Source organism: Pocillopora damicornis, chromosome 2 (assembly GCF_964200805.1).
Source record: "Pocillopora damicornis chromosome 2, jaPocDami1.2, whole genome shotgun sequence".
Classification (NCBI taxonomy): domain Eukaryota; kingdom Metazoa; phylum Cnidaria; class Anthozoa; order Scleractinia; family Pocilloporidae; genus Pocillopora; species Pocillopora damicornis.
In genome coordinates this window covers 15,026,899-15,047,982 of record NC_142671.1, presented here as the reverse complement: position 1 = coordinate 15,047,982, position 21,084 = coordinate 15,026,899, and the positions used below count along the sequence as shown (strand labels likewise).

The following is a 21,084-nucleotide window of genomic DNA, read 5'->3' as shown; positions in this document are numbered from 1 at the left end:
AGGGGCTCATTAGCTGATAAAGTTCGGAAATAAGGCACAAAGAAGAAGGAAGAAACACTCAACTGCATCACGTGTTTCTCCTTCGCTTCTTTCGTGCTCTAGCTACTTCTTGCTTGCTTTACAACAGAACAGAACATAGTCAAGACTTCTTTATTTGTTAAAAGTAATTACTAGAAAAGTTCACCTTTATATGAATAGTAGAAAGTGAAGACCATCAGTTAAGTCTTTTTTTTCGTCTTCTTCGCCATATGAAATAGTGAAATATGACTGAGAGCCTAAATTGCAGTTTCCTTTCAACCTCGAACTCCTATCACGACCAATTTTTACCTTTTTTTGAACTGCATAACTTTTTTCTTCTTCCTCTTTACTTGATTAGCTACAAGAGACAGCTCACCTTCATAGGCATTTTTTTATTGTTTAACACTTTTGGTGACCTCTTTGTATTGCTTAAAGTCATTATGGGTTTTGAATGTCCCCTTAGATGCAAATGTATTGTACAAGTGCTGTTATTTGATAATCTCTTAGTGTTTCTGCATGTTTGTCTCTTCTTCGACAGGTAGCGTCCAAGAAAGCCTGTATAATCATTTCAAGGAAGCCATTCCAATCAAACCACCAGCTAAGTTCTTGCAAAAGATCACTGTGAGCATTGCTTTTTATTTTATTTATTACTACGCACCACAGAGTTGGATCTGGGGATGGGTGCGACAACTCCGCGGCCCTTCCCCCCCCCCCTCCCTCACTGTGATGACCTACGGCTTTTTTATATCACTAGAATCCTGCTAAAATTTGTTTGCGTCCCCCTGTCAGCTACGTCCTTCCTTAGTGGTGCACTCCCCTCCTTAGAAGAATTCTGGATCCTTCTCGGCAACCTTCATACTCGATTGAGCAGTGCGAATTTTATTACATTTTTTCGGACTCAGATGCCTGCAACCCAAATAAACCCCGCTTTTCTAGATGTGATGTTTATTCGGGGAAACCACTTATCGATATTTTTACTCTCCCGTACGTTGCTTATTTGGGGGATGGTGCTTCACTGAAGGTGGTGCCTTATGAAGCACACGGTAAATATATGTAATTTCGTTTGAATTCCCAACTTTCTGGTAAACCCTGAGCTGCAAGATTTGTACATGATTTTCCAATAAGATTTGTTCTCTCCCAAAATGTAATGTAGTCTTTTAATTTTAAAGTTTTGTAATCTTCTAGGGCGCGAATGAAAAAGATATTGTTCATTCAGGATTGGAGTTCACCATGGAACGATCAGCTAAGGTATTTCGTCACTGATTCGAGGTTTTCTTCACGAAATTACGTCTATATTTGTCCTTACCTTGGGTGCTGAGCCGTCAAAACAGGGCCCACGTTTGATATTTGGAAAACTGCGGCGAGTATATCACGTCATAACATACTGGTAGCATTCCTGGGAAATTAGTTATAAGTAAAAAACAAATTTCCCCTTTGGTCCGGTAATAATAAGCAGTTATTGGATGAGTTTGAGCATGACATTCTACACTTAATGTATGGTCCCGAGGGAAACAGTTAGTTTTGTTTTTCCTAGAGTCTTGATGTTTCCCGAGACGAAGTCGAGGAAGACATCAGGACTCGAGGGAGAAAAAGTAACTAATTTCTTGTGGGACCATACATTAAGTGCTTTGTTATATATTTAGACTTTCCCTTAAACAATCATGTGCTGTTGAATTCGGGCGCCAGGGCAACAACTGCGCCACTGTATCCCGGTCGGGATACATTTGAATTTGATCAGGGGCACGTGACCAAGAATCAACCAGTCACAGTTCTCGTTTTGTTGAGTGAAAATCAAGGTATATAACAACATGAATTATCAAAACGGAGGTCTGAGTCATCTGCCGGAACCGAAGGCTGAAGCAGATAAAACAAACGTGAGGTTTGGTAATTCATGAGATTTTTCAAAAATGTGTCATAACGATGATGATAACATTAATGGACCACTCACCCCATGAAAATTTATAGGGCCAATATTGAACTTTGTCTTTTCTTGAATGTGAATTTAATTGTGATTTTTCTTTTCCTTTTTAGCAAATTAGGCATTGTGCTAATGAGTACCAACTGGGTCTAGACATAAAGACGGCTGCATATATCGTGTCCATGGAAAAAGTCTATAATACATACACTGTGGCTGATTTCACATTTACATGATCCTCCTGTGAAAATTGACTGGTGATTAATTCTTAGATAATTTTCATTTGGCTAAATTTATGAATGAGCTTTTCCATGGAGGATATTTATTGTAAAAGCATCTACTGCAGCGGTCATGCGTCCATGATGATTGTGCGTCTTTGTAAACTGGATGAAATGAATGACAACGTTTTGTTGCCTTTTCTGAATTTGGAATCACACAGTAGTCGCATTCTTTGGTCATAACTGTAAAACAACGACACTTGACATAGCTGTAGCGCTTTTTAGGTCACAGTTGTTTTTGAAACCGCAACATTACGAAAGAAATAGACAGTAAAATGAGAAAATGAGAAAATGTTCCATCAATAAATAACGGAAAGCTCTTGTCACTTTTAATGGGATTGATTTGGGATTTTCTTAGGAAACCTGCGATCTTCTCTTTTTATGATTGAGATCTTGTTTCGCCACAATTTGATGAGAACTACAAGTTAAGATTATTTTACTGAGAAGTGAAAAAAAAACCGCTCGTTTTAACTATTTATCTGAGGTGTTTTTTGTACTCCAGTTTTCCCCGTTAAATTAAACTGGTCATGGAGCGTGGTGCTTCTTGATCGGTCTTTTTTGTAACCATCTAGCTCTTCAGTGCACAGGCGTAAAGAAATTCAAAACTCAAGCATCTTTCATAGCGTGCATTTCCTTTTGTACTATTGTGAGTTACTTGACGCTCTATCTCTAACTAGTTGATTTTAGTGTTCTTTTCTGTTGCACACGGCGTGCACGTCTTAAATGTGCGGTAACATACGCTTTAGGTACCACTTTTATTTGCCCTTGTCGGATTACCAAATTGTAATAGTGAGTGGAGCAAAAGTATTGAGAGTAATAAATGAGACTCGTCTTTCAGAAAGTTATGTAACCTTCAGGCTTAGGGCTCCGCCCTTTCTTCCTGAGGAACCGAGGTGCACGTGCGCAGTTTTCTGGGAAATTAGTTGCGTGACTTGTATTGCCGTGATGTCTTGTATCCGCCATGTTGGATCCATGAAGAGATTACTAAGCCTTTTGCAATAGGAAGAGAGAATTGCTACGGTCATAGATTTAATATGTCTGTCACTGAATACAATAACTTACTCTTCGCAATAAGTCGGAAACTCGACGAACTGAATGCACTCGATCACCTTCTGTTCATGTGCAGAGGGAAGCTGGCGTCTGGCAGCGAAGGCAACATCCACGATACTCTGTCGTTGTGTAAAGAGTTAGAGGTAAATAATAATTTAGGAAGTGATCACCTCCAGCTAATGAAAAGGCTGTTAAAGGGTGTCGAAGACTGGGCTCTTCTTGAAAAAGTGGAGAGATTCGAGTGCAAAAGAAAGGAATACAAGGCCTTGCTTGAAAAGATAATTTCTTCACTCGACGCGCTCAATGATTTGGAACGACTGATCGCGATATGCAGGGGAAGTGTTCGCGAAGGGAGTGAAGGCAACATTGAGGATGTTCGCTCGCTGTTTAGAGAACTGGAGAACCAAGACAATCTTGAGATTGACTATCTCGATGTTGTGAAGAACATTCTAGCTGAAACAGAGTCAAACGAGCTTTTGAAGGAACTTGAACAGTTCGAAGAAAGAAGAAATCAGGAAGATAAATCCGAAGCGAGGAAAGGTATTTCAATCTCTGTTTTCTGTTTTTAATAGTCAACAATAACTTTGATATGCTCCCGATAAAAAGTATAAAAAGTCCCTAGTATTTGTTGCCGCCCTTGTCCTCTACAAGCTGTACATCATCCGGGTTTGAGTGTGGGAATTAATGAAATGTTCAAGAACCTCACTTTATTCATCTTCGGTTGTAGGGAAACAACACTGCAAAGAAATGCGACAAAATATGAGAGAAAGGTTGATTCTTTTTGTAGACGCATAACAGTCTGGTCGGAAAGTCTTAAAATTTCGCGTTTGCTTCGTGTGTTAGTGGACCTGTTTCACTTACTGAGCTCTCGCAATTTTTGTTTACCAATTAGTAGAAGTTGATAATACTTACTGAATTAATCGCTTCGTTGGGCTCACGGTAATGTTTGCTACCAGACAATCAGTTGTCTGCATAAGATGAAATTCTATGGCATACAATTCTAATAAATTAATTGAAAAGAATTAACCCTATTTCAAGAATGTGAAATTTAAAAACTAGCACCAGAACTTTGAGGGCAACACTAAATAAAAACAACTTATCTCTGTGATAGATGTGAAGGTCAGTTTGACAAACTTATTTACGATCCTACCTGCAGTGTAAAATAGAAGGGAAGGTTGCAGGTAGGGTTTATCTGGCGTGTACAACCCTGTTCCCAGCTTCTTTCCTCTTATCCTTTCTTGAGGAATGTTGAAGTGTGTGGGCTGGTTTTCTTTGACATCATCTCCTCTAAATCCTCTGAGTTTTAGTCTCGAGAAAGTATAGAGAGATACCACATGTGGTATGGAAAATCATGTTATTAACTCAGACATTTCCTGAGACAGGCAGGGGAGCTTTCCACCGCAATATTACCTCCTAAAGAACTGTTTTGTTTTTAGTATCCCTCCTTGAGTAGGTTACCAACTATCTTGAGATCCTTGTCCTTAACCTTCAAGTGGGCTTATCCAACGGTGCAGCCGACTTAGTTACTTAGCATTCTTGATGTAAATCTCATGAAAAAGAGAAAGATCCTGAGACAGCTTTTTCTATGATGGGCAGAAAGAATTGTAGTTCACTTAAGTGTCTGACACCTGCTGTTCCCTTTATATAGCACAAAGAGCTGCTCTTATGTCATCCGTTAGAAGCACATTGGTTGGAGGTAAGCCAGTTAAAATTTTTCCTGGTAAATTCTCTTAAAAGGGTTCACCCTGTCCCTTGGACGCGACAGTTTTAGGCAATAAGGGAGGACAGGACGGGGCCGTTATCAAAAAGTCTTGGCAATGAGTCAACATGAAACGCATTCTCCTTTGCGGTTCGAATTAGTTGGAAAAACAACACCACCATCCTTTGTAGAATGAGTCATGTCACAAAACATATACATATTTTTATTGTTTTCAGTGGTGAACATTAAAACAGTATTCAAATTAGTTGCTGGCGGCCTTACAGCCGTTTCTGCCATGGAGGTGTTGAGTCGTTGGTCCTCATTTGATCAGCTGGTTGCAGCCGTACGAACCTGTGTGCTTCCAGCCGGCACAAGGCTGGTTCAAATTACTGATGGCTGTGTGTGCCTCACAGTTCAAGCTGAAAGTTTATCAGCTCTTAAACTTTTGTGGAAGTTGTATCAAGATGGAACCCTTCAAAAAAATCTGCACGATTTCTTTGTCACTGATGAGTTGAGAGAACTCGCCGATGGAGAGGATATGGAGGTGAATGTCACCATTGATGAAGGCGAATATCAGAAAGCTTGTATCGAGCTCATACAAGGGACCCAAGGTGACCCTGCATTGCTATGTTTGACTCAGTTTTAGTGAATCTCTGAGCCCGGATTTCCATATGGATCTTGTTAAATGTTCCTTGATAGATATCTTTTTTCGTTACCGCTTTGAGGGTAAACAACCAAGAAAGAATACGACTAAGGGCATGGTTGTCTACCGCATATACCACCCTTAATATTACAGTTCGAAACCAGATACAGGCACCGTTTTTCAACAATTTAACCTAAGTTTTTATCTGTTCCTACCGCTTACCTATAGTGTGTTCATTTGAAGTATAAATTTATCGTGCTAATAATATCACTTTTATAGTTACCATTTTTAAATTTTATTTTACTTCTTTTAGGAGATGCTACGATTGATAATTTTAAAAGGAAACGGCGAAACTCTGATTCAGCTGTGTATTTCAGCCCAAAAGAATTGCCAGTGTCAAGGCTTAAATGTCTAGAAACTGCAGAGGAAAATCCCCACAAAAGAAGAAAAATAGAAGAAAAAAAAGAGAATTTGGGATCCCACCCTTGTGAGGAAAAGGAAATTGCATCTATAGGATCACCCGATGAAAGTTTTGGTAAGTACGCTTTTTGAAATTCATACCAAGTGTGGTTGCTTGGTCGTTTGTCTGGTTGTTTGTGGTTTGCCGTCATTGTGAAGAATCATCTTTGGCATTTCGTTTAGTTTGTTATGTTTTTGCGGACTTAAACATAACTCATAATCCTGGTCATTTCTGGTCCCTAAACTAACTTTGGAGAAACTTTTTAGGTTTGAAAAAATTGTCATAAAAGTAAAGCCAAAATTCTTGGGCGTTTTGTTCTTTTTCTTTTTTTCTTTTTTCTTTTTTCTTTTTTTTTAATACCTTACCTCCTTCTCCAAATAGTCTGAAAACTGAATTCGTGGTACTAACTGTGAGGTAATCTGTCCTAGATAACAAACCATGTGACCCCAAGAAGATGGAGAAAGACACTCTAAAGATGGAAGGATCAGAAAGACGCGAAAGTGAACAATTAATGAAATTAATGGGCGCCAAAAAAATGGAGTTTGTACAGAGGTATTTAGAGAATGTGCAAGAGACATGCAGTATGACGACTGAGGCAAGTGACAGCGGTTTGGGAACACTTACTGTTATATCCGAAGAAGGAATAGAAGTCGTGAGAGGTAAACTGGTTTAACTGTCATTTCTGTTGTTATTTCTTATGAATCGATGTCAACGGTGACTCGTTACAAATTTCAAGTTTTCCATGAGTAAAGGAAGAGTGTTGTTAATTAGAGCTTAATGCGACAAATTGCATCCAAATTTGCCTTTGAAGAAGAGAGGAGTATTTTTATTTTTATTTGTATTTCTATTTTAAGTTACATGCAGTTTAAGACGTAGCACTCGATTGAACTCAAGCCGCAAAAAAAGATCATCGATATTCTTTTTAGTTTACCCAATAAAAAACAAAATAAGTCCAACATAGGGTGTGGTCCATTTTCCGCCCTTGAAAAGTATTCTGTTCTGAAAAGATGGCATAGCTACCATGAATGGCACCATAGGTCTGACGTAGTTTAGTGCAGGAATTTTGATTCGGTCAACCTCCATTACCTGCCTCCTTTCCACCACGTCGACAACCATTAGGCCGTTCAAAAATAATCACTCGAGAACAGCTGTTCAATCACCAACGGACGAACATCAAACTTCGAGGCTATTCGCTGAGGCAGACAACCCTTGAAATTTTTAATGCACTTAAGGGAAACACAAATGTCTCCAGTGCCAAAGGTGAACGTTTAACAAAATGCTTTTAGTCACCCTTCATTATTTATTTTCCTTTGTTGACATTCAGTTTTTCGCCCAAAATCAAATTTTTTTTTGTGTTTTGATTCATTTAATAGTATTGTTCATTTTATACCAATATTATTTTAAAAAACTGTCCAACCTACAGAAAAAATAGATGCTACATTACATCCCTATCTCCTTTTGACAACATTCTCTCTACAAAGGTCGCTCCTCACGGTGCCAAAGGTGGCCTGATTGGAGAAGTTTAACCGTAATCAAATATTTCTAATCGTTATTTTTCCTTTCAACCTTACTCAGATTCTAAAACACTTTGCGTAAAAGATCTGAGGGAAGAGTCAATTAACGAACTGGATAAGATACTTTCTTCTGATAAAGTTGGGTTGGAGAGGGTTTTTCGATTTTTTGGTGTTAAAGTGGACACAAGAGTTATCACGCAGAAACATGTTTCTGCTATGAAGTTGATTGCAAAAAGGTATCCTAACACTCCTGTTGACCTAATACGGCAATGTTTCGAGGCTCTGCAAATGTACGATCTTGTTGACTTTCTGGAGACGGCAGTGAAACCAATTTCACTTCGTCCTGTCCTTTCCCCGGAAGAAGTCGAGACGTTACGCACTGGTGATCTTCCCACAAAGTCTCACAACAATGTGGCAGTGCTGGTAGTAAATTTCAGTGCGGACAAGGACCTCAATCAAAAGATCGAGCGATTTTTTAAAGATTTAAATTCACAGAACAATGTCACAATAACTGGATCTTCTTTCTCGGAAGAAAACCGCAAGAAAGTGAATGATTTGAAAATTAAGCAAATGGACAAGCAAAAACTAAGCAAGCAGTTGGAGGAACTTCAGAGTGCAACCAGCAAATGTGCAACGAGCAACATAGCATCTGATTCCTCTTATCTTAGAGAAATCGAGATTAAAGTCGCACAACTTGAAAAAGAAATAGAGATGAACAAACCGCTTGTGGAGGAGCTACTGAAAGAGAATGAGGAGACTAAGACGATCATAACGTCTACAATGGACAATTGGATTCAGAATCAAGGTTGGTTGCAAATTACTTTCTAAGCATGAAAGTGTCGACTGTTTGAGATAGTTAATTATATCAAGGTTTGAAACACTAAAGAAACAAACGTTGAGGCTCACACATCTTGGAGCAGTTTGAAGGATAAGAAACAATATCAGCTGAGGAATTGACTTACGAAATAATCATAATTTTATTGTTTTTATTGTTTTCGTTCAACAGAGAAATTCACCGCGATTGTTTTAGCTTTCATCGTCGACAAAAGGGAATCAATTGAGGATTTTGATGTTTCATCAGAATGTGTGAAGTCCAAGTTGACATCGCTTCCAGATCACACGAAAATTTTGGTCGGTGGTCCATGGAGGAAAGTGATTATTGATATTCCTGAGTTTCTCTCTGTCGGTACTCCAATCAGGCTAATGAACTCCTCGATAGTCAATTCGATGATTGAGATTTTCGCTAAGCGATACCACAAAATGGATCTCGCGTCAATGTTGAGAGAATTAGTAAGAAAACAAGTTATAGTTTCGGGTGAAATCCGAAGCCATCTTTCTGCTCATGCAAGGTTTGAGAAAAGGAAAGAACAGAAGCTCGAGCGAAGCTAAAGATATGTGAATTTGACGGAACACTATTTGAAATAGGAAACATTATCAACAACTAATAAATAACCAGTCATCCGATTATTATTTATCGTCAAGGGGGTGGGCGTGGAGGTAGAGGATTTTTGCTGTTAAATTTACCTAGTCCCCCCTTAGGGCTCTGTCGTATTCTTACGATCCTCTCCTCACTGGCAGTCAATTGACTGATCCCCCTCCTTTCCCCCTAAGAAAAAGAACCTCAGGTAATCTTCTCAGAATCCTCCACTCCCCCTCCCTAGGGGATAAATAACTACTGGTTCCCAACAGAATAATACGCGCCATCCCATTGTTGTATTTTTCTTGTTTTCAAGTATCAGGGTTATTCAAACTTTTTTTCTTATATTAGGGAGGAAATGCAATTTACTTTCAAAGATGTTCATCATGCAGTTGCGGACAAATTTATTTGCAAAAGCACGACCAATGAAACCTGGGAAAGGAATATACCTGAATCTCCTTTCAAGGGAATATTATCAAAACGATTTTCTTTTTTGAAATTATCCTCTCGGGGGTTTGGTTAATGTTGTCTCTTACTTAGAACTGAACATTAGAGTTGCAGTGGTTTCATGACGCGAAACTAGAATGAACTCGAGCATACGCGCACGCAAGACAGTTTTCTCTTTACTAGCATTTACATCTTTCGTCCACTTCGACGCTTTGCCCGCTGCGTTGCATCTCCAAGTAAGGGAAAAAGAAAAACCACCAGTATCTATAGAGATCACCTCTTATGAGTAAGATATCGATCGATAGCTTTTTAGGTTGGCAGGTTGGTGGACGAGTACAGAATTCATAAAGCTGACAATTATTACACGATGTAACCGAACATCCAAAGCTGATCTATACAAAACAACAACAGTTCAGATAACTATATTAATATACCATGTAGGAACAGATTATGATGCAAAATTCAACTTTAAAAACTAGTGTAGATGTGGTAATTGGAATTTTTGTAACAATGCGGTAACAATATTTAGAAGAAAATGACTTTAGTGACTCAGAGTTTTGCTAGAATTTATGGTTATGCATGGATTATTAGCCGCGGAAAAAGCAGTAGTTCCTTTAACGAGATTTAAAAACGTATTTTAAGCAAGGTTCAGTTATTTTGTTAGTGTAATGATCAAGAATATTGTGATTGCGGTAGAGTAACCCATGAACTTCAATTTACATTAGTGAGAATCCACAAAGGCTTCAAAAGCAAAGTGACGACAATTCTTTGCAAAAAAGTTGAATTCAACTGAGGTATTGTGATGATTTCCATGAGATTTATACATTCAGCCTTCCTTCACTTCTTGACACGCTGTCCTTGATGTTTCCCAGCGTGCTCTGTTGTAGCATGCATTCTTCCTTTCGTTACTCTCTACACCACCATTGTTAGTGCTCCTCGGTTTCGAAAATATTTTATCAAGTCGCTCTTTAGGAACATTTGAGTTCTTCTACTATGCATGTAGAAGCACCAATTGGTTTTGTCAATATTCTCTTTTTTTCATTTTTCTTGAGATATTTGATTAGCTTTAAACAAAAATTAGATTTAAACAAAATTAGGGTATATAATAGCAACTGTAGGAGGCTTGGAATAAGCCAACTTTCAAAAAGAACAAATTATAATAAATATACGAAAGGAAAGCGAGGAAATTGGCGGTTAATTTTACAGCTTCCTGTTACGGATGATGGTAAAGGAGTGGCTATTTTAATATTTTAAATAACTTTTTTTATGTTAAAATTCTAAGCTTCTTTTCTCGGGCGCACCAACTTGATCCTGGTTAAAAGAAGAAAACTTAAAGCTTCTACAACACTTTTCACTTTGATCAGACTGCGTGTCATAGCCTAGCCTAGCCTTTTTACAGACGCCATGTAAAGACCGCAACACCGGCTGAACCCTTTCCCGTCGTCTGCGCAATCAGATCAAGAGAACTTACGTCATCATCGTCTACGATGATATGACACTTCCAATGTCGTCACTAATATTTCCACCTTCGTGGTAACCTTTATCTGTTTCACTTTGCCCTTCAGGTATTTGATGTTTGCTTCTTTCTCGCCATTTCTTCACCTAATAAAACCAAATTATTGATGGATATACAGGCTTGTCAACAAATATTCAACCAGAGGAGGAAATCAAAACTGTTTGCATTACCCGTAACATTCTTCGAAACTTTACCTCTTTTTTCATTGAATTTGCTCATGAGAGGCTGGGACCAAAATGGATTTATGCATTGCACAAGAGCTGTTTTGTAAGAAATTTCGATGTGCGTGACCAGTGAAATGGAGCGGGTTATTTGGGTTGTTTGAACGTGTCTTGCACAAAATAGCGTAGCCTGCTCTAAGTGAGGGGTAGTCCACACATGACATGTCTGCCATAGAATATAGATATTTACTGGTTGAAATAAAGTGAAAAACTTGACGAAGTTAGTCCAATCCATCGTCTTCTGTTCACTTGTCGAACGTATCTAACATCTGGAAGCGAAGGCAACATCCAGGATACGCTATCGTTATTTAAGGAATTGGAAGAACAGCAAAATCTTGGAATTGATAATCTGGTGGTTATCAAAGAGCTGTTAAAAGGTATCAGAGAATGGTCCCTTTTTGGAAAAGTGAAAAGATTTGAGAACAAACGGAAAGAATACAACGCTTTTCTCGAGGAGATAATTCGTGTGCTCGACGAACTCGATGATCTGGAGCGGCTCGTCTCAGTTTGCAGAGGAAAGTTGTCTGAAGAAAGTGAAGGCCTTATTGAAGATGTTCGCTCGTTATTCAAGGAACTAAAAAACCAGAATATTCTAGGTCTTGATCGTCTTGATATCTTAGAGGAGATCCTCACCGAAACGGAGAAAAAGGATCTACTCAAGAAAGTGGAAGAGTTCGAGGAACGAAGAAATAACGAAGATGAGTTTGAGAGGAAGAAAGGTATTTGTTTTATCATTTTTACTGTACTGGAGTTTGTCGCGTTTCGGCTCTTTATTATGTAGTATGATGGAACTGGCATATTACGGACACGTAGAGAACACATTTTTGAATAAAATTCAGCGCCCATACATTTAGTTACTCTGGAAGGTACTTTGCAAATTCCGAGTGCCAAGCTATTAAATTGTTGCTCTGTCTCGAAGTCATGGCTTCCAGTTTAAATGGCGGTGTGGGTCTGAGATTCGTATGGCTTTTCATTCCGGCCATTTCGCGCTTTGAAAGCCTCAACCAGCAGTTTCCCCCCAAACACATCAAGTTTCCCAAACTATAGTTCTGTACTCTGAGCCCAAGATAAACCAAGCGTGAGGTCGTTGATCTGTGTTTTGGATCGCATGTCACCGCTTAATCGACAACTATATGATGGTTCGTTTGATTTGGGTTCCTTCGATTCTTCGAATTACCAAATGTGTAGGACTGCCGGTCCATTCGTGTATTGAAAACTTTGACCGGCTGCAGGTCATTTAGCCTCAGCGTTAAGAATATGTGTACCTCGAACGAATTTCAAGCTGTTTCCGTAATTTTCAATTTCAGTTGTCCAACATCCTCTGAAATTTCCTTCATAATTTGCTTTGTAGATCCGACAAAGTTCTTCGGTCCCGTAGAAATTAGATTCGATTCATTGATCTATTCTGCTTGTGGGTATGCCGGCGAAAACGTCGATTTTCAGGTCATTCGACGCAATTTTTCTTCCTTCCCTAAGCTTAGAACCTGTCAAACTTCATTGTTTTTACTTGAGTAGCATCTCCGTACTCTAATCAGCTGGAAATGACACTGTTGTATCTGCGCTGTACAATGAAACTTTGACACCTCAACTGAGGCAGTGACTCCTTTCCATCTGCTGAAAAAAAATAACGGAAAGCAAACGTAGAGATTTTATGATTAGTACATTTGATGACCTCTGTTTTTGTATTGGCAAACAAATTGGCTCTGATGAATTATTAATTTGCCCCCCGCCAACAATTATGATTTTTGCTCTCTTATGCAGCTACGAAACCTGGTATGCTGGTTAGTGCTCGCACAAATTACACGTGACCAGTGCGTTTAGATGCCAACTTTATTGCGAGGATTTTTTTCTACACGCTTAAGAGATTCTTTTTTAGGCAGGAGTGGGTAATGTTGTCCTCTGAATACTTCTCTCACCGGTAGATAGTACAACACTTTTTGTTAAAATTATCTTTGAGATAGCTTTCTCTTCCCCTTAAACAACTGCACCCACATGTGCAGTCATTAACTTTTATATAAATGAGGCTAACTAATCCGTCACTGTTCCTTTAAGTGGTACCTAGCTGATAACTCGTTCTTGTTGTCCTCTAGTGGTAAATATGAAGACTGTATTCAAGTTGTTTGCTGGTGGTTTAGTAATCGTTTCCGCCACGGAGGTCTTGAGTGGCTGGTCCTCATATGACCAGCTTGTCGCTGCTGTACAGAGCTGTGTACTTCCAGCCGGCACAAGGCTGGTTCAAATCACTGATGGCTGTGTGTACCTTAAAGTTCAAGCTGAAAGTTTATCAGCGCTTACAAACTTGTGGAAGTTATACCAGGATGGAACTCTTCAGAAACGACTGAACGATTTCTTTGTCACTGATAAGATGAGAAAACTAGCCGATGGAAAGGATGTGGAGGTGAATGTCACCATCGATCAAGACGAATATCAGAAAGCTTGTATCGAGCTCATACACGGGACCCAAGGTGACCCTGCATCGCTATTTTTGACTTAATTTTAACAAATTTAGCCCGGATTATCATATGGATCGCGTTTAGCGTTCCTTGGTACATATTTGATGTATTTTCTGCTTTAAGGGTAAAAAACCAAAAGAAAATTAAATTAAGGACGTGAGTCTCTACCGCATATAGCTGTGCTTGTGGCCGTTCTCTATGTAAAATCTTCCCCTTACCGGAAAAAAATGTGAACCTTCCTTCTTCAGGGTTTTCAAGTTTCATGGGACTTTCTCATGAGCCCTTCCTACTTCTCTTCTTTTTCTCAATGCCTCACATAGTTATTGCATCAACAAAGTCGTACAGAAAACTGTTTATTACGGATACGGTTGATTTGGAGGACAGAGGCCCATCAGTGCTTAACAAGTAAATTTTAATTTTTTCCGTTTTATCTAATGTGTGATGGATGGAAAAACACTAGTAATAAGCTAGGACAATTAGAAAGAGCAGATTCACTGCTCCGTGTACTCTTAAATATTTCTTGGTAATGAGATTTTTTAATTAAATATTGCGAGTTCGAAATCAGACTTGGGCACCATTTTTCAACAATAAGTTTTGTCTTGTCCTACCACCTACCTATAGGGCTTTCCTTGGAAATGTAAATTTATCGCGCTAATAATATCAGATTTATAGTTATCGTTGTTCCTTTTTGTTTTACTACTTTTAGGAGATGCAACGACTGACTACGTAGAAAGAAGACGGCGAAACTCTGACTCAGCTGTGTATTGCAACGCAAAAGAATTGCCACTGTCGAGACTTAAATGTCTAGAAACTGAATTGAAATATCTCCACAACAGAATTGCACTTTTGGAGGATAAAAAAGAGAATTTAGGATCGCATCCTTTTGAGCAAAAGGAAATTGCGCCAACAGGATCACCCGATAAAAATTTTGGTAAGGACTGGTTTTGAAATTTAACACTGTAAGACCGAAGTGTGGTTGTTTGTTCGTTTGTCTGGTTGTTTTGTGGGATTCATAGCTTTGTATCCTCGGTTGTACCCTCATTAATGGTGAAACAGAGAATTAACTCTGAAGTGTAAATTAAAGTGCTATTTAAACCCATGAATAACCCACAGGGCGTTAGCCCTAATAAAGGGAAACAGGGAACCACACGAGGCAAAGAAAAAATCTTTTGACCTCGGTGGGAATCGAACCCACGACCTCCGGATTAGATCTACCGTTACTCTGCCGACTAAGCTACGAGGTCGCACAGAGAAAGTCGGGGACGATTTAGGATGGTGAATCGCGGCGAAGAGAAAGTAAGGGTACATATGAATGTTGTGCCGCGTAGCACTGGGAACACAAATGGTGAAACAGAGAATTAACTCTGAAGTGTAAATAGGGTTTAAATAGCACTTTAATTTAAATTATTGCATCCGAGATTGCAAGCTTTAGGTTATCAACTGAAACACTGCCTCCTCTTTAACGAAAATTTCCGATGCTCAGAGGTCATTTTGGTTGCATCTAACGTTCAGAGGGTTGAGATTTTAGCACCTCAAATTGAATTAAGCTCATCGTTACGAGTGCAAAAGAGTAGAGGCGTTTACTGGTCCTGGTCCAATCGTTCTCAATTAGGTCAACTGAGGATATTGATGCGTACTGATGAGTGTGCAGAACTGTTTAATTTCTGTTTATTTTTGGTTGTTTTTCAGAAGATAAAACCTTTGATTTTGAGAAACGCGGACGAAGAAACTCTGATTCAGCTGTGTATTTAAAAGCAAATGAGGAACCACAAATCTTGAGACTTCAACGAGACGAGGCTGAATTACGACAAAAAATAATAGGCTTGGAGCAAAAAATTAACAGAATGGAAATAGGCACGTTTGAGGGAGGTGAGAGCTATATATATTTTTTACCTGTAGGTTTTTATATAATGGGTGATAGATTTACAAACAGTGTTTATGGCTTGACCCCGTCTATAAAAATAGTAATGTTTTGTCAGTTTTGTGTTTATTGATTTTGACCTCGTCATGAAACTTTTTAGGGGTACCTTCGACTACGTTTTTAGACACATCAGTTCAGCCGCTTGGTCCGTGTTGTCCATAAGAAGAAAGGAGTCGGCCAAATTCCTCGCCAGAACAGTGTTATGTTAGAGCGCGAGAAAATGAAGTAATAACTAACAACTATTCACCAAATTGGAGGGGGTTGGTGGTTGACATTTAATATCCACGAATAGCCTGCGACACTGAGAAAATAGAGGTGTTGTAGTATATTCTAAGACAGTGAGATAATAGAGCACACAAAAGATGATTTTAACCCTTTTATTCCTGCAACGATTAAAGTATTTCCGTTCGTAGATCCCGTTGCTCGGTTGATAGCAGAGGATATTCGGAGTAGCCAATCAGAGCGCGCCTTCAACGGTATCTACTGTTTTAGTATATACATAACCCTTACGGCCTCATGCGTGCGTTCTTTGAAAAGCGTTGATTCGTACGAGGGCCGTACCTAATGGCGTTACCAGGGTCGTTCAAAGCCGTACAGCCCCGCGAGCTGCGAGCTTAAAGGAGAAGGGAAGAAAGAGAAAGAAAGATGATCATAAACTGAAAGTAGTTCGAACGGGGGACAAGTGATACGGGCTGTACCAGACAGAGATTTGTCCTGGAATGAGTCAAATTCGAACCCATATTCAAATTGAGTCACGAGTCAATTTTTTTTGTTTACTAGTATCGTTTAAAGTTGGTTGATTTACTCATACTAAACATTTTACAGAAGACACTGGTATCCTTTAGATCCTCTAACTAGGAGCAATTCGTTCGGTGACCGTTTCACTTTCTGGATTTAATTAATTCGCGATTATAAAAAACCGCGAAAATTTAGACCCGCGTATAAAAATCCTCGCGGAATTTAACAACGTGAAATTTGACACCCATACAGAAACTTCAAATCACCCCGGCTTCAAGCCAGCTTGGCCGAGGAAAATGCAAGGGGCTTAACGTTAAGGCTAGTGCCCGCAATAGGACTTTAAGTACCTGATGTTTGTAGAAGAAAGATAGCATTAAGTTCATATGTGATTTGTGGTCCATTGACACTGATATCTGAATTATTTTAAGAAAAAATAAAGTACATTGGTGCTACACTTACTGTAGTCTCCTTCACAACCGTTGTTTGGTCTCGTCACGCAACTTATACTTTTCCACGTTGCGTGACGAGACCAAACATCCCTATAATTTATTCTGTGAACACCTTTTTAATAGAGAAACAGAAGGTAAATATATTTCATATAAATTTCCAAATTGCAACGTTTTTGAAAACAGGTGTATATCTATTTATATATGTATACACGGTTTAGGTCGTCGTCTTCAGTGAATTCAGACACAGTACTACTTGCATGGTGCTTTTGTGGCAACATTTTCACAGCTCGTACTTTTATTTTTGTAGCCTTTTTGAGAGAGGAGTTGGACGAGAAAAGTGAGCTTGTGAAGGAGCTGGAGGAAATTAATAGAAGAGCAAAGACGAACGTAGTAACGACCACGGAAAACTTACTTAGAAATCAAGGTTGGTTGCAGAAAAGAAACTTTTCTGTTAGAGGACAGCTCTTTTAAATCTTCTTTGCTTTCTGATTATACAAATATAGAATTAAAAAGAATTTTTAGGCGCGGTGGCTTAGCTGTCAGAGCCCAGAAGTTTAATTGATAAAACAAAAAGCATTACAAAGTAGTCCCTCGTAATTCAGCGTAGTATGTCGATTAATATAGCGAGAAAAACTGAGCTGAAGTAGGCGGGCCGGAAAGGGATATAACATACAAAATCAGGGAGTCTGAACAGTTGAAGGGGATCTAAGCTTTGCATGATTTTCCGCCTCATGCGATGACATACAGACTGACATGTCATACGGAAAAATTCGAGCTACTCGCGAAGGTTCGCGGCACTACTTGGCTTTGTCTGAAGTCTCTGTTTTCCACGTGCCTTTTCTTCTTACGTTTCCGTACAATGCCGATTTTACTTTTTTTAACGGTCGTTTTATCGCTCGCTCGTCGAACTGATCAAATGATCAGAGAAAGAGTGACGGGGGTAAAAAAAAAAAATACTATACAGAAAGTTGAATTTCCAGAAAGCTCGGCAAAAAAAGAAAAAATCAGATAAGCAGTTGATGACAGACTGAAGTTCACAGAAAGAAAAGCATATAGATTTAAGCAAAGTAAAAGGATTTTTAAAAATGGAAATAAGAGCTTTATGAAACAACTTCGTTGTGACTAAAATTTCTTAGGTAGCAATAAAGGTTGAAGGATTGGGTCATACAAGTTTTCGTATGAAAGGGTTCACCATCGCGGGCGTTCCCATGGCATTTCATTATTAAAAAACTTATTTAAGTGTTTGAATTCTAGGTCATTACAGTTTCCATGAGGTAGCTAGTTTCGTAGTATGATATTAGTAAACGAGCTTTCGGGTGGTGAGCATCATTTGGTAAAAGTAATTTTTTTCCATGATTCGTAACCTATGCGCGAGAAGTTTTCATTTGGTTTTTATTGTCTTTTTCATGTTTTACAATATTTCTTTTACAGAGAAACTTGCCTGTATTGCGGTGTTTTTTATCATCAATCAAGATTCTTCCATTCTCAATAGCTCAACACTGAGTAAAATCGTGGCGAAAAAGTTGGCATTATTTCCGAATCACACGAAACTTCTCGTCGGTGCACCTTCCTCGAGGTGGATTCAAAGCCTTCCTGAGAGTCTTGTTGTAAGGTTTTCAAATACACCCGTTGATATCTTTGTTAGTTCGATGATTGAGATTTTCAACAAGCGATGGTACACATTGGATCTGCTATCAATGATGCAAGAACTGAAAAGGACTCTGGAACTCACACCAAGACTATACGTTGTAAATATTGAAAGCAAAATGTCGACTCTTCCACGGTTTCAGAAAGAAGATGGTCAAGGGTGTTTAGAAAACTAATTATATGTTAATTAAGTGGACATAATTTCAGAAAAGAATGCATGTTAAGATCCTTTTTATGATGGCTACTCAGCGAATGTCAGTTCTAATTGCATTGATGGGTGATCTTCATGCAGTGAACACGCAGCAACGTCGTTCTCTATTTCCTAGGTATAAACAAAGTTAAAAACATTATATTTTGTGCGCCACTTTATAGTTTTTAAAGGAAGCATGATGGCTCGATCTCGATATCCTTGATGCATATCTTAGAGCATATAATTGCGTATAGGTTAACTTTGTATTCGTTTTAAAAGAAGTCCAAACGTGTAAATGCAAAACGAAGAAAACTGTTGTAGTTAGAGAAGTAAATGTAGTTGAACCTCGGTCAGGGAAGCTTACTAGTTGGAAGTTTTTGACTCAATTGATTCTTTCCCAGTTGGGAGCATTCCTACTCAGTCAGTTTAGCCGTTTCGTACGCCTACTAATGAAGTACATGTTTTCCATGTTAATTATGATAAAAGTAAGGACGGTTTCTTATGCCGGTTAAATAGCAATATAATTTACGTTTGATCAGCTCTGTCTATGCACAAATTAACTGTTATTGTAAAATCTAGGCAATAACTTAGTCGTTATTGTTAGGAAAGAAACAAGTATACACAACAGAATTCTACTTAAAACTTACTCCCTCGACTCTTAAACTAACTTGTCGTATACGCAATAATCGACATCTGTTCACGTGCTCGGGTGTGGGGTATTTCGTGAGGTCTCGTACATTTTGATCGCCACTGAGTGTTAGGACGAGTACGAATCAACTCACTCAATTTTTTTAGATCGGCTGAAAAAGTTAAATGACTATTAGGTTAGTATCTCTCTTCTGATTGGAATATTTACAAGATGAAAATTTTAGGTTTGTTAGCCCAGTAATATAGTGATTTTATTAGGTTTTGTGAATATTTATTTACATTTCATTTATTTTCAACTTTATATCAGTTTTAAGTAGCTGTCATTATTAACGGAAATTTTTATTTTCTGTGAGGCGCATTAGATCATACATTTATGTAATTTGCGCTTTATAATATCTGATTATCATTATTATTATATAATGATGATGATGATTACTATTATCACTATTATTATTATTATTATTACTATTATCATTATTACACTTATTATTCTTATGTGACTGACTGGCAGATTATTGCCATTTGGTCATGGCTGTAGCCAGACCCAAGTCCAAACTATTAATCTAACAATGATAACAACAGCAAAAACAAAACAGCATCAGAAACAACAAACAATCCAACAAAATAACAAAACAAAAAGTCCATAACCTTTGAGTTTCAATCTAATTCTTTATGTCACCGACCACTGTAAAAGCGAAAAGTGGTATGGAATACAAACTGGTGTGTCATACACAAAATGTTGTTTTTGGTATTGCATAACATAGTTGTTAATTTGCGAAGTGGAATTAAATCATGAGGGTCAAGTGCTGAAAATACATGTGTGGGTTTTGTTTCCTTATCGTTATGAAAATCTAGCAATCAAACCATGACAGCCAATCTCGTCTGGCGTTTGCACATGTGCAAACGTTTGGCCGCCGTGTTTCGAGCGTATTGCTGTGATGACTGTCACTGCCTATCTACACGGTAAAAGGGCAGAGGACTCTCGGTCTTTAATTGTGATCCGTGCAGCAATATTTCACAACCTGCTTTAAGACAAAAACATTCTAAACCTTTGTAACATGTCAGTCATAAAATATCGTAATTTGTTATTTGAAATAAGCGAAAACCTCGACGAACAAAATGTCCGCAGTCGCCTTCTGTTCATGTGCAAAGGAGGGCTGGTGTCTTAAAGTAAAAGGCAGCGTTTACAGTAGATTACCACATATCCAGGAATTCATTTGTGTGAGTTAAAGAAAACACCTTTTGTTAGGCCTTGTCCCTGCTATGTTGTATGGATTGTAGAGAACCGTAAGAAATAGAACCTTTCGCAAGACAAGGAAAGAAGCGGTATTGCCATGTATTTAAAATGTCCACCACTGAAAATAATAAATTTCTCATCGAAATAAGCGAAAGGATCTACGGACTAAATGCACTCCAACGTCCCCTACTCGGCCCCAAGTGATAAGTAATTACTGGTGTCTAACATCACTTTAAGTGCCACGTCCCATAGTTGTATTCTTCTTGTTTTCAAGCACCAGAGAAACGGTGACTTTAGATTGATTTTATGTATGAATATTTTTAAACAAATTGTGCTTGTATTAGGGAGTTCCCTGACTCAGTGCTGACGGAATATTATTAGTATCCAAAGTTTAACTTGCAGTTGCGAACAATATATAATATCTTTTTGCAAAAGTAGGACGAAAGAAACCTGGTTAGAGTATATACCTGAATCTCAATACCTTCTCTTTATAATTATCTACCAGGTGTTCAGTTTTGATATTGACTTTTCCATGGAGCAGAGCAGGAGAGAGGCAGGGGTAACCAGCAGCGAAGATGAAATGAACTCGCGCATGCACCACGCAAGAAAGTAGTCTCCTTACT

The 21,084-nt window shown here is 38.5% G+C and overlaps 2 protein-coding genes and 1 pseudogene across 9 annotated transcripts in view; all 3 read left to right on the top strand.

Moving 5' to 3' along the window:
* The window catches only part of LOC149050029 (glutamate dehydrogenase, mitochondrial-like), a 39,355-nt gene extending 36,811 nt beyond the window's left edge, over positions 1-2,544 (top strand). For all 6 annotated transcript variants that reach the window (XM_089196550.1, XM_089196548.1, XM_089196549.1 and 3 more), the window contains 3 exons: positions 557-639; positions 1,204-1,266; positions 2,050-2,544. In XM_089196550.1, coding sequence (XP_089052676.1) covers positions 557-639; positions 1,204-1,266; positions 2,050-2,169 — 266 coding nt within the window. In that variant the 3' untranslated portion in view covers positions 2,170-2,544. The remainder of the gene's footprint in view (positions 1-556; positions 640-1,203; positions 1,267-2,049) is intronic.
* Positions 2,545-2,688: 144 nt separating this feature from the next.
* Positions 2,689-9,977, top strand: LOC113677223 (uncharacterized). Of its 2 annotated transcripts, XM_089196532.1 has the most exons (7): positions 2,689-3,801; positions 4,910-4,957; positions 5,197-5,571; positions 5,917-6,138; positions 6,492-6,722; positions 7,639-8,382; positions 8,584-9,977. In XM_089196532.1, the coding sequence occupies exons 1-7, from the start codon at positions 3,246-3,248 to the stop codon at positions 8,964-8,966; spliced, it is 2,559 nt and encodes an 852-aa protein (XP_089052658.1). In that variant the 5' UTR covers positions 2,689-3,245; the 3' UTR covers positions 8,967-9,977. The 2 variants fall into 2 exon arrangements, with proteins under 2 accessions (XP_089052658.1, XP_089052659.1); XM_089196533.1 differs by lacking the exon at positions 5,917-6,138.
* A 1,348-nt stretch (positions 9,978-11,325) lies between these two features.
* On the top strand, positions 11,326-20,041 carry LOC149050028 (uncharacterized; annotated as a pseudogene). Its single transcript, XR_016183679.1, has 6 exons — positions 11,326-11,897; positions 13,269-13,643; positions 14,338-14,562; positions 15,321-15,500; positions 17,047-17,163; positions 18,171-20,041. The product of XR_016183679.1 is annotated as an uncharacterized LOC149050028 (transcript).
* The last annotated feature ends 1,043 nt before the right edge of the window (positions 20,042-21,084 follow it).